The sequence below is a fragment of the Priapulus caudatus genome, unplaced genomic scaffold (genome assembly GCF_000485595.1).
Source record: "Priapulus caudatus unplaced genomic scaffold, Priapulus_caudatus-5.0.1 Scaffold1402, whole genome shotgun sequence".
In the NCBI taxonomy this organism is placed as follows: Eukaryota; Metazoa; Priapulida; class Priapulimorpha; order Priapulimorphida; family Priapulidae; genus Priapulus; species Priapulus caudatus.
The window spans coordinates 67,197-81,088 of NW_014578463.1; the positions used below are offsets into that span (position 1 = coordinate 67,197).

Below are 13,892 nucleotides of genomic sequence, written 5' to 3' on the forward strand. Positions count from 1 at the left end.
GACTAGGTGTCAGTCTAACGCCGCAGTTGTAAAACTTGCCGGAAAAACTCCGCTGCTGCAACTACTACGGCTCCTAGGCCCCTAGCGTTGTCCGGCTCCGTGAGTGCGGAGGTGGCAGCGCTGGTGGAGGTGGACACAACTGATGTTATAGATATACATCAGGAGTGGATAATAGGTTAATAATAGGTTAATAATAATAATAGTAATATTAATAATAACAACGATAATAATAATAATAATAGCCCATTGGTGATATCTGATCACGGTTCCACTTAATACCTGGTCAACAATCTACCTAATAACATTAATTACTCTATGGTCAGAAACATTAGAAACTCAAGCACCGTTGCCATGGAGACGTAATATGTCGACTGCTATACCTGCTTGAACCTTTTCAGATGGATAACGAGAATATCAGGCAGGGTCCACAAGCTGAGGCGTTTAGTCGTACCATGCGGCAACCTTTTACAGTTGGGACAAAGCCATGTGTTCTTGTCATCAAGCTAAAACAAACCACAAACAACTCTTATAGCTGGGTTTTCATATCAACAAAGCTGAAACAAACAACAAACAACTCTTATAGCTGGGTTTTCATATCAACAAAGCTGAAACAAACAACAAACAACTCTTATAGCTGGGTTTTCATATCAACAAAGCTGAAACAAACAACAAACAACTCTAACAGCTGGGTTTTCTTATCAACAAAGCTGAAACAAACAACTGACCCTTTAGAAACTACACTTGAATACTGATAAAAATTCCAGGTAAAAACACTACAACAACAAGTTCATATTCACTAGTCCACAGCTGACATATCAAAATAGGAAATCTGCTGCATGCAGTAATTCATCTGATTAGTGTAACCCACACACCTTTTCTTCCTCTGTGTACAGGTCAAAACACTCTGACAATGTTGCGCTCAGCTGTTTCTGGTAGCGACCTTTCAGTTGTTGTACGCTTGCGTGTTCCTCAATCACATCCTCAACGTTGGAGAAAACACTGAAATAATGACTCGGTCATTGACTAACTCAACTGCTTCACACCACAGATAGGCAGTGTTAAAGGCAGAGTTTCGAAAATAATTTGCAAGCAGTCTTGTGTTTTCCTTACTTTACTGATGCGTACCGTTATAGCTCGAGTAACGGGAACTGTCTAGAGTAATGCTAACATGTCTTTGAACCTTCCTACTTAGCTATATTCATAAAAACATGCACAATTCGAATTTTGATTACTCGTTTTGATTTCCGCCGCCATTTCTTGCGAATCTAGGACTATCTCGCAATAGTGTGAGATATCGGCCAATTTAAAAATCGCACCGAGTACACAACACAGAATCAGATGACTTTTTGTGTGTATCAGGTGCACTATGGGAGCAGTTGTTTTGAAGGCGCCATTTGCAAATTACTTTTCGCTATAATCAAATATGCCATGGTGTTACAGTGTGTTTAATACCAATTTTCTATGCTACAACCGCATAAATTCTTAATGTTTTTCAAGTTGGTGTAATCAGTAACATATCCACTGTTAAGGCCCGCTTATGTCGGCCTACGATTTATCTATCGGCGACTACTTTATCGCCGATTAGCAGCGTAGCAACACTCATGTCGACTTGAAGTGACTACGCTGCACATCGCCGATCAGATCGTAGCGTTCCTGCATGAAACGTAGACGGGTTCGCGGCCCCAGTATTTGTACTAGATAACCCTACGTAGTTGGGTAATGATCCACATGTACGGTACTACTCCTAACCACATCAACAAGGTTTCATAAAGAGTGGAAGTAATAACAGTCTTGATTGCATAATCACACCTTACAAATTCAGTGCTCAGGTAATTTGCAAATAGTTATTCAATACAAGATAGCACAAACTTATGTATAGAATACACAAAATAATATATATGTGCATGTATAGAAATACATGTCTGAATACAAAATATATGAATACATTAATAGAATACTGTCTTATACATGTTCTCTTATTGAGAAATTTTGGAACTATTCTCATCTACAATATCATTTGCGCTGGATGAAGACTCAAGCCATCACAAATCCATGTAAGTACTAAGTGGTAACACACATAGTTTTTATTGCAATGTTGATGAATGCTTAGCTAGTGTCTAGAGTCTAGACTGAACACAAAATGATCACGCACCTAACGTTCCAACCGACTGGCTCTTTGTTGGAGGTCTGTACCTAAACTCTGGCATACGCTGCACCCAGTGTCGCTGCACAGATACACCAGCACCACCATGGGCACTGCCTGTCTGTGACAGACTACGTCGCTGTAACAACAACGGAAATCATAAGATTTAACGGTAACAACACAAACAGAAACACGAAAACATATTCGATCCAGCAATCGTTCACAGAGCGTCACATTCCACAATGAAGCGATTAAAAAATAAAATTATTAAAACTTTATTGCAAGTAATTCAAATACAAATACATGTACTTTTTCAGGGAAAACAATCTGATAGTTGCAAAAATATGAGCAAGTCAATAAGGATATACTGCTGCAGTTGCAATACACATGCACGGAGACACACACGCACGCACGCACGCACACGCACACACATGCACGCACGCACACACACACACGCACGCACACGCACACGCACACGCACACGCACACACACACACACGGCACACACATGCACGCACGCACACACACACATTTACCTGATAGAAGAGAATGTATGCAGCCTTGTTGACAACGTCCTTCTCTGTGATGGGAGTGACTCTCTGGTCGTCGTACTGGTACCACTGACTGTCAGCCATGTTCTTACACATAGCTAGAAACAAACACGAGGTCATCACACTCACGCTGCTAGCCCTCGGCTATGCTCTCACACGTAGTATTTAAACCATAAACACAAGGTCACGAAGGGCACCAGTGATGTTTCACCCAGTCTCCTACAAGCGCGGAGCTCGGACGGTTACTCTATGCAGCATGATGGATTAACGATTCGTAGTTAAGAGATACTAGCGCCATTGATTGATGCAATTGTTGATGAGATTGCCTAGACGTAACTGGCCACCTTGTGTTCTGTAGTTCATAGCTAATAACCTTACATCCAAATGAGTATTAGTTTGTCCAATATCCGCTCGCTGGTTACTAAGAAACGGCTAGAAATCCGGGCTGGTCAGAATAAATGAGTGTGTTCTACAGCTTTCAAACCACTCGCCGAAGCGGATCACGTGTGATTACAGATTATTAGGTACACCGGGAATTTTCGCGTACGCATGGGCCTCCGTGGATGTACGCAATGCTATCATCAGGTGATTCATCGTGTGGTGCTGAGTGCGCATTTCGTATAGTTAGTGGGTTTTACTCTTGAGAATAAATTGAAGATACGTGAGATCTTGAGATTACAAGCACAACATTATTGCGCTTTAGCAGCAGGCATCCGCTGGAACCTCCATTTCATCTGAGCGTCCAAACATACGGGCGGCACAAATGTCTTATACTCTACTCTGAGTTGGTATCTCTATCCCGTAACACTCTCTCTCACGGATCATCGCTTGACACTCCTGGATTGACATTTACGGCACGTAAATTGATTGTTTGATAAATAATCAAGAGATAGTAAAAAAAATACAGTTTGTTTGGTAAGTGTAACAGCAGTGATTATTGGACAAAGTAATTACCGCGTGGGATGTTAAGTTTAATTGCACTTATTACTACACAGGGTGCCACGGATATACTCCTAGGATTTTCGGTTCATTCATACTGCATTAATCAATGCGGCTATTTATGCCTTTAATATTACTTCTTTAAACTCATCGTATATTCGATGAGTGGGCAACGTGTGTCATTTACAACTCCTGTAATGCGACTGTAAAATGGAGCAAACTGCTTTATTCAACGCCTCTGGCTTACTGCCATTAGTGATTTTTAGGTGTGTAGGTGTAAGAATCGAAGAGTGGCTACGCAACCCGTGTGTTGGTTATGTTGTTAGTGTGCCCGGAGCTGGAGGCGTACGATTGCTGGTTTCGGTGACAGCATACAGCGTCGTAACGTTGTGTCGTTTCTGGGTTGTCATGCTACGATACTTCCTCTTCCAAGGCCGACCACTGATTTGTGCCGACCCATTGGTGGCTTGCCGTCAAGAACCCGCCGGTTGCGGTGCCACTGGGTTGTTAGTCATGGCGGAGTCAATACACCGGGGTTAAGTCGACAGGGCAGGGTCGCTCAACTTTACGGCTCGGCTTGCTTCCGGGCATGTTAACTGTGCAAGGCATAGTTTCAGTCAACAACCCTTGCTGTTCGTAGGTGATGTGACCTTTACTGAGTGTAGGTGTGGGCCGGATGGATCGTGTAAGCAATCTGTGGATGCCGAGCTGTGAGCTCCAGTACACTTCTATAATTAACCAAAGGGGTCAGAAAATTTTTGTTTGAGGGGGGGGGGAGTCTAAACTCAAGCTAATAGATAATTATAATAATAATAACAGCCGTATGAATAATAATAATATGGCCCCAATTTTGATATGCGTGAATCACGGTTCCACTTATCTCCACATAGCGCTGGATCAACAATCTACTAATCACAATTATTCACTCTATTGGTTCAGCAAGCCATTAGCAAACTCTAAGCTACCGTTGCCATGGAGACGCAATATGTCGACTTGCTATTTACCTGCCTTGAACCTTGTCAGAGTGGATACGCGAGAATATGCAGCAGCGGTGTCCACAGCGAGGGCGTTTAGTCGTAACCATGCGGCAACCTATTTTCAGTGGCCCCGACAAAGCCATGATGTTCTTTGGTCATCAAGCTGAAACAAACCACAAAAAGCTCTTATAGCTGTGGGTTTTCATATCAATAGAAAGCATGAAACAAACAACAAATCAATCTCTTTAACTAGCTGAGAGATTCCAACTTCATATCAGACAACGCTGAAACAAAACAAACAGAACAAACCAACTCCTGTAGAGCTGGATAAGGTTTTCATATCAACAAAAGCTGAAACAAACAACAAACAAGCTCTTATTAGCTGGGTTTTCATATCAACAAAGCTGAAAAACCAGAACAAGTTGCCGCGTCAGGACGCACGAACAGCGCTCAATCTAACGGTCTACTGCGGCTGCCACTCTGTGTGGCGTGGGTCCCCCACCTGGAGTGGTGGCGGATCTCTAGTAAACCCTGCTTCAGTCCCAAATGTGTTCACATACACGCCTGAAACAGTCGGAATGCACAGGGATGGCTATCAGGAACCTTCTCAATAAGGACACTGTATCGGTAAGTGGGAATCGTCCACTCCCAAGTTGCTCACGAGAGTTGTGCGCGTAACGTTAAGCTGTCTCAGATTTAAGATGCGAAGGCTCCCATCATACGTAGTATGCAACAACTATTCGCAAGACAGAATAGGTAAAGCACTCATTCCTATATTTTACGCTATCGTGCAAGCCATACAGGTCTGCAACTTAGAAGATGCTGCCAACTGTAACCAAATAAGGCCGAAAAAAATTTTCCAACTTAAACTACTCACTCAAACACAATTGCACTGGCAGTAGAACCTCACTCGGCAGTGGCTATACGTTTACATGTAACAATACTTGACACGCTTAAGCAGAATGCCATATACATTATACGATTTAAAGTACATTAATAAAACGCATTCTCTTTAACCAATTTAGCTTATGGAAATTTCACTTTGGACGTGACATTGTAGCTCAATACATCCATTGGCATGATATAGATTATTTGAACTAGCAATAACACAAGGCATGTTCAAATTTTCCTTAATCTGAAACAGACAAGTCACAAATTCCCATGTTTTAACCCTCTGTTGCAGGGTCAAAATTGTTATCTGACACTTACTCTTGAACGGCATTGTACAGCAAGAACAGTAGATATTCATGTGTCCCACTTTCAATAAGTGCCATTACAATAATTGCGTAGGTCACCGGCTCTTGAACAGAATAAAGTTTTCTAACTCGCTCCGGTGCAGGCCATTCCTCATAGAAAATCGGTTCTAAAATCTGACCATGCCTTTGCACCGTGTGACTCCATCTCGGCACAGGGATGGCTTTTCCCTACCATGATGCTATACACCGCTATCACGAGCCCTATGGTCGAGCGGTTTAAGAATTGGTTCTGCCCGCCCAATGGCTCCGCTTTCCGTTCCCTTATACCTTAAGTCTAAGGACGTGAGATGTTCTCCCTCCTATTTTACACCTCTTGGCACCTTTGAGCCTTTGACCCCCAGGCTTTCGACATCCCAACTTCTTCTTGTTTTTCGGCCATGTACCCCCCCTCACGTCTTCCGAACCTATTCTGTGTACCTCCAGTACGTCGAGCGCGTTTAAGATTTGGTGCCCAACTGTTGACGGTACGGGCGCTGCCACGGTGCTAGTTGAAAGATGATATTTACGGACGCTAGGGACGGACGATCAGATACCAATTACAGTGCGATTCTACAAGCTTCATCTGACTATGTGTAGATGAGCTATACAAACAAACAAAACTCTAGTGAGCCAGAGTTTTCATATTCTACATGATAAGAACTTGAAACAAACAACAAACAACTCTTACAGCCATGCTGTTTTGCATATTCCAACAAGACTTTGAAACAACAAAGCACACCTTTAGGAATCTATTCACACCCATCGTGTTGTAATTACAATCGATAAAATTTTTTCCAGTAATAAACACTTAACGTATCGACCAAGTTCAATATAACCCGATTCACTAGTCCACAAGCTGGACCAGAATAATTACCTGATAAAGTGAAGACAGAATCAGAAATTGCGAGCTGATGAGAGTGTAAACCCATACACCTTTTCTTCCTCTGGTGTACAGGATCAAACATTAGTCATTGACAATGTTGGCGCTCAGCTGATTTTCTGAATGTATTCTTCTAGTACCGGAGCATGAAACCTCCTTGTGCGTTGGTCCGTACCGCTGCGTGGGCTGTTCCTCCAATCACAGTCTAATTCAACGATTAAGGAGAACACTAGAAAGATAATGACTCGGTCATTGACTAACTCAACTGCTTCACACCACAGATAGGCAGTGTTAAAGGCAGGGTTTCGAAAATAATTTGCAAGCAGTCTCGTGTTTTTCCTACTTTACCGATGCGTACCGTTATAGCTCGAGTGACAGGAACTGTCTAGAGTAATGCTAACATGTCTTTGAACCTTCCTACGTAGCTATATTCATAAAAACATGCACAATTCCAATTTTATTTACTCGTTTTGATTTCCGCCACCATTTCTTGCGAATCTAGGACTATCTCGCAATAGTGTGAGATATCGGCCAATTTAAAAAGCGCACGGAGTACACAACACAGAATCAGATGCCTTTTTGTGTGTATCAGGTGCACTATGGGAGCAGTTGTTTTGAAGGTGCCATTTGCAAATTACTTTTTGCTATAATCAAATATGCCATGGCGTTACAGCGTGTTCAATACCAATTTTCTATGCTACAACCGCATAAATTCTTAGTGTTTTTCAAGTTGGTGTAATCAGTAACATATCCACTGTTAGATGAGACTATATTTTGCTATATTTTTTCAGATTTTGCATTTTTAGGAAATATTTCGAAATAAATCTTCAAGGGGACCATGACAAGCTGGTTAGCATTGTTTCGCCATCTAGTGGGAGAAAAAGTGGTAATTACACTAATGATTGAAGGATATGGAATACTTACACCTGTTTGGTATCTGGATCCCACTCCAGTATCACCTTGATGTGGTGTGGAGCATTACCAGCACAAGCTTCCAGGGCTCTGATACATGTATTAAATCATAGAAATTGCATACCTCGTATTATTCATTAATAGGCCTGCATCTCTTAAAGATACAGGCAGGTGCACACATGCAAACACACACAGACACAACTCACGTTGCATGTACGCACACACACACGCACGCCTATTAGCAAAGTGGGGTATAAATGGATCACTCATATTGTGCACATTACTATGCATAAAATACTATTTAGCATTGCAATTGAACTGGAATGAATAGTATCATAAACTTGATATGAAAGAAAATTGTGCTACACACTTTACTATACCATAAGTTTGCATTAACATTTGGCTACCTGTCCACAGTCTCCACAAACAACGGATGGTCATCATCATGAGATAAGTAGCTCTTGCCAGCAATACCATCCACAACTCTTATGTTGAACAGTACTCCCATTCTCTGCAATTATTAGCCTTAACTTTAATATGTTTCTGACAATGGGCCCCAGGAATAGATATTAGCCAGCATAACAACCAACTATTGATAGAATTGGTGAAAAAACCATTTTATTCTCTAACTTTACCACTTATGGGGTGTATAGTAACTTTTTCTGGCAGCAGACATGCTTGTCTCAAATTAGTTTTACAATTTCGATGCTACTTATACTACTCCCAATAAATTCTATAAATTCTATAAATAATATATATTCTATAAATTCTAAATTCTATATTCTATAGAAATTCTATAAATCACCACCACTTTCAAGCAGATGCACACAGACCTTTGAGGTGACTCCGTCTTTCAGGCAGGGAGCAAGCTTGGCCAGGATAGCATCTTGCAGTTTCTGGTAGGAGGCCTGTCGGCTAAGCTGTAACACCAGGGGGCTTCCAAACCTGTGCGCCACGTGTGTAATTATGAGTAATTAATAAAAAGTGCAGAACAAATATCTCTCTATTTAGTTAATCTCACCAACGCTGACCGCACCGAACCACAAATGCGACAATCAAGGTGTCATCTGAGCAAAGTGAACTGATTGATCATCTTGAAGATACAAACAGTTCTAAGGTGAAACATGCCAAGAGCATCTGTGATTCAATGTACACTCAATGCCATACCTCTGTCCCATATAGAATAACTCAACCACTTAATATGAAACACAATACGAGTGACAACTCGGTACACAAAGAACTGCTAGTAAAGCCCGAGGGCACATACTTCCTGCCCTTGCTCCCAACACCGAGTCTGTTACTGGCAATGATAAGTAACTTGTCGGACGCAGGCGGAACTTCGATGCAATAGATGTTATCGGTTTCATGGACAATGCTGAGCGACTGGTCATCTAAGAACGTGCGGTAGAATCCATCATAGTATAACTCTGTCATCAGGAACTGCAAGAGGTGTGTTTAGATGCAATTTGATTCCATTTCATCTCCCAACGAAATAACATACACACACATGTAAAACAGCAAATGTACATTGATGAGATGATAGTATAAAAGAACTACACAAAATCAAAGAGATCAGTTAGGTGTTATTAATTCACATTGCATAACCTTGTATATTTTCGATGACTGGTTAGAGTCCTTTTACCAAGAACAGAGTTAATTGGATTTCTGTGAATTTACTCACCTGTTTTGGAGGTATTTTTGTCTGGAGGGATAGCTCACTACGCAACTCCTTGACAGTTGCATTAATATTTACATTGACTCCTGCAAAATAAGACATTCCATGCTCATAGACAAAAAAAAGCTTTCTTTTTTGGAGTTGCATAAAGTCAAAGAAGACTCACTGTAGTGTAAAACTATAACTCTGCCAACTACACAGGCTAATACGTACCCAGCTTTACTTGTTTCGGCTGTGCGTCTAGGTAGACGATAGTAACGTAGACGGGACGATCAGCACGTTGTGGGAGCGGCAACGACACGCACAGAAACGGGTCAAAGTTATTGCTCTGGCGTTTGCACTTGGGACAGGTGAGCGAAGACTGGTACTGAGCAAGGAACAGGTCTTGCACAAAACTGCTGTTGCATCGCGTGTGATTGGCCAATGCCTCAGCTGCCACGATGTCATCCGGTCGTCCATAACTACTCTGTAAGATAAGTCACATCATGAATATATACGATAAACATGATGCACCGTTATATCAGCTGTTGTGGAAAAGCTGCAATTTCATAAACTTCAAATGTGACCATTATAAGGCAGAAATAAGTAGCAAGGCTTTAGGGTGCACCGGAGTTCCAGCTATACTCTTCACAAACACTTGCCCGGAAACGGAACTTTTTCTTAATTAAATTTCTGGTACTAGAAATACCTTACTGGCAGCCAATCACAAGTTTAGCATTGCAATTTAAGTCTAATTGTACTCTGTTGCCATTAATATATAAAACCACCCCAATTGAACTTTCTTGCACTAAAAGCAGCCGATTCACACCCCATAATAACCATCTTGTAATTAAAACATTTAAGCATTGCCCTACTTGCCCGAGTGATGTGCACACGATAATCATATTTCAGTCGAGTCAAGTAATTCTGTGCAGTAGGGCCTATGGGGTTATAACTGTCATGTTTTTTTATAGATGAAGTTCTGCTTATGCCTGAAACTCCAATATGCAGACCCAGAGCACCCGTAACAACAAGTGAAAAAGCGAATACGGTTGTCCATACAGATCGGGTGAAACTGGAATTCCAACATTGTAAAATAGGTTAGTATATTAGTAAAGTACAGTTACTGCATTGACTACTATTATAATTATTATTATTATTATATATATATTACTATTATTAACACTATTAATATAATATATAATTACTATTAAAGCCGCACAATGCGCATCCAAACGCTAATTTCTCCAGTACTAGACTAGCAAATACTTCGTGTCATGCATAATCACACTACCTTATGACAAAATAAACTCTAGTTCCTCCCATTTCACTGCGCGTTGTCTTATAAAAGGTATTTGAAAATACCTCCAATGTTGTTGACAGTTTCCCCAAGCAACCGTGCAGCGGTGCTGCGGTACAGCGGTACGGGTGTAGCAAAGATAAAAACATGTGACGTCACCTCACCACTTCGAGGCTTGATTGTTTGGCAAACAGTCGGCGTTTGCGCCAGAATGCCAGTTTTCTCACCTCTTTCTTGTGGGTTTTAAGCAAACGCGCAGTGAAATGGGAGCAACTAGAGTTTATTTTGTCATAAGGTAGTGTGATTATGCATGACACGAAGTATTTGCTAGTCTAGTACTGGAGCAATTAGCGTTTGGATGCGCATTGTGCGGCTTTAAAATTATAATTTATTTAGAAGAGATATATGATTTTTATTCTGGATGCCTGGATAATCAATGAAAATGAGTAGTTACTTTATTTGACCTGTACTTCTTCTTGGATGCAATATTCAAATCTTCATGGACTTTGTCTAGTAACCATACTAAGAATTCTTGTGCATCGTGTTGGCTGCTTCCTCTGTACTGTGGTCCATATTTACTGACACAACTCTTAAACTGACTAGATACTTCAGGCATGTATTCACAAACCCACAGCGACTTAAACAGTAGTGCAAGATTTTCCGTCAGCTCTCCTCGTGTGCCATAGGTCCGAGCATTAATCTTGTTATTTCTAGCAAGATCTGCTTTGTACTGATCGCAGCAAAAGTATTCTGCTAGTATGTCGGTCTTACTCAGGCACTGGATTATCGCGTTTATGTAACACGTGTTTCCGAGGTTCCGAAGACCGGTGCTTCCCGGCATTTTATCTTTCGATAGCTTGTGTGTTGGTCCACTCGGAGACGAAAACGAGTTTCTCCTGTACGCAGGCCTTGTTCTTTGTTCTGCTCGCTTCCTTCCAATTGGTGTTCTGTTCACTACCTGTCGAACGACTTTCTGTATGAAGCACTCTAATGGACGTACCCGCTCGCGAACACGCAAAAACGGGCTAAAAAATTTACTTTTCATATTGCTCGACGCTTTCCGCTCGTCGGTCTTACTGTGTTTGCTAGTACTTGTGCGCGGAAGAGTAGCACTCTTCGTCTGCTGTGAAGTGCGTTGGGATGTCAGAGATGGTGTAGGGGATCGGGAGCGTCCTCGGTGTCTATCTCCGCCGGTCTTACCAGACCTTCCTCTTTGTATTTCAGACTCCGACGCCGATCGCGCCATTGACTTCTTATCGTTGCTTTCCATGTCTGTATATCACAATTACATCACTTACAGCAGAGACGGGGTTATCGTGACGAAAACAGCTACGAAAAACTACAAAAACGCAATTTTCAAAATGATCATGTACGCTACGCAATTAGTCATGTTACTGTTGTTACTTACCCATGGAATTCATTGTTGCAAGACCAGCCGCCCTAAGCCACGCAACCGCGTACACAAATACTATATAAAATACGTGCGCGTTTTTAGTTTTACGGTCGTACCTGGATGATTCTGAGGTTAGGGGGCAAATTGCTGTCCTGACCACTCTTGGTCAGAATTCTTCAATATAACGCGACAGAGAGAAATGAAGAGGTAGGCGAAAGAGGAGAAGAGCGCGCGACACGGAAACGCCGATACCGAGGAAGGAACGCAGAAGAGGAGAGAGACGAGAAGACCGCGATGCGGAGGAAGAGAGCCGAAGGGGTCTAAAGAGCGAGAGAGAGGAAAGGAGGAGAGAAAGAGAGAGGCGTAAGGAAACGGAGAGAGAGAGAGAGCACAATAAAAGAAGGAAGATAAGAGACAGAGGAGTAGTAAGACGAGGAGAGGAGAGGGAAAAGAGCAAAGAGGAGGGATAGAGGAGGAGGCGAGCCGGGTAGGGACTGGTGGGCGGCTGAGCGGAGAAACAAGAGAGAAGAGGAGAGAGAGGAGAGCGCAGAGAACAAGAGAGAGAAGACGAGAGCGCGGGCGAGCGCAGAGAAAGGAAAGCGAGAAGCGAGAGAGGGGCGCCGACGTGAGCGACTGGGGACTTGTGGGTGAGTTGCAGAACGCAGGTGGTGGAAGAGAGAGAGAGTAGAGAGAGAGAGAGAGAGCGAGGAGCGCGTAAGGAACGATGACGAGAGAGAGAGCGCGCACGAGGAAGAGAGAAGAAAGAGAGAGAGAGAGAGAGCGCGCACGAGGAAGAGAGAGAGAGAGAGAGAGAGAGAGAGAGCGCGCACGAGGAAGAGAGAGAGAGAGAGCGCGCACGAGGAAGAGAGAGAGAGAGAGAGAGAGAGAGAGCGCGCACGAGGAAGGGAGAAAGAGAGAGAGAGAGAGCGCGCACGAGGAAGAGAGAGAGAGAGAGAGAGAGAGAGAGAGCGCACGAGGAAGAGAGAGAGCGCGCGCACGAGGAAGAGAGAGCGAGAGAGAGTAGACCAGATGAGAGAAGAGAGAGCGCGCCAACAGGAGGAAGAGAGAGAGAGAGCGAGAGAGAGAGAGAGAGAGAGAGAGGCGGCACGAGGAGAGAGAGAGAGAGCCGCCGCACGGAGGAAGGAGAGAAAGCAGAGAGCGCGCACGGGAGAAGATGAGAGAGAGAGAGAGAGCCGCGCACGAGAGAGAGAGAGAGAGAGAGCGCCGGTCACGAGGATAGCAAGAGAGAGAGAGGAAAGAGACAGAGAGAGAAGATGAAGCGCGCACTGGGAAAGAGAGAGGAGAGAGAGCTGCGCCCGAGGAGAGGGGAGAAAGGAGAGAGAGAGAGAGAGACGCCGACCGAGAGAGAGAGAGAGAGAGAGAGAGAGAGAGAGAGAGAGAGAAAGAGAGAGAAAGAGAGAGTGCGCGTAAGGAAAAACGAGAGAGAGAGAGAGAGAGAGAGAGAGTGAGAGAGAAAAGAAAGAGGAAGATAGAGAGAGAGAGAGAGAGGGAGAGAAAAAGAGAGAGGGAGAGAGAGAGAGCGAGAGAAAAGAGAGAGAGAGAAGAGCGACAGCGAGAGAAAGAGAGAGAGAGAAACAAGAGAGAGAGAAGAGAGAGAGCGAGAGAAAGAGAGAGAGAGAGAGAAACAAGAGAGAGAAGAGAGAGAAAGAGCGCGAGAGAGTGTGAGAGAAAGAGAGAGAGCGAGGAAAAGAGAGAGAGAGAGAGAGAGAGAGAGAGAGAGAGAGAGAGAGAGAGAGAGAGAGTATATTTCTCTCTCGCTCTTTCTTGCGTGCGCGCACTCGCTCTCAGTCTCACTCTCTTTCACTCTCTCTCACTCTCTTCTTTCTTTTCTCTTCTTTCTCTCACTTCTTTCTCTCTCTTTCTTCTCTCTCGTGCTCTTCTCCTCTC

The 13,892-nt window shown here is 43.2% G+C and overlaps 1 protein-coding gene across 1 annotated transcript; it reads right to left on the reverse strand.

Annotated features, from left to right (window-relative positions):
• Positions 1–374: 374 nt before the first annotated feature.
• On the reverse strand, positions 375–11,976 carry LOC106816518 (ubiquitin carboxyl-terminal hydrolase 31-like). Its single transcript, XM_014821146.1, has 9 exons — positions 11,046–11,976; positions 9,526–9,778; positions 9,319–9,398; positions 8,905–9,077; positions 8,471–8,582; positions 8,045–8,148; positions 7,650–7,727; positions 873–999; positions 375–503 (listed from the first exon to the last, which is right to left on the reverse strand). Exons 1-9 carry the CDS (start codon positions 11,859–11,861, stop codon positions 375–377), a joined length of 1,872 nt encoding a protein of 623 aa, XP_014676632.1. The 5' UTR covers positions 11,862–11,976.
• Between the last annotated feature and the right edge of the window lie 1,916 nt (positions 11,977–13,892).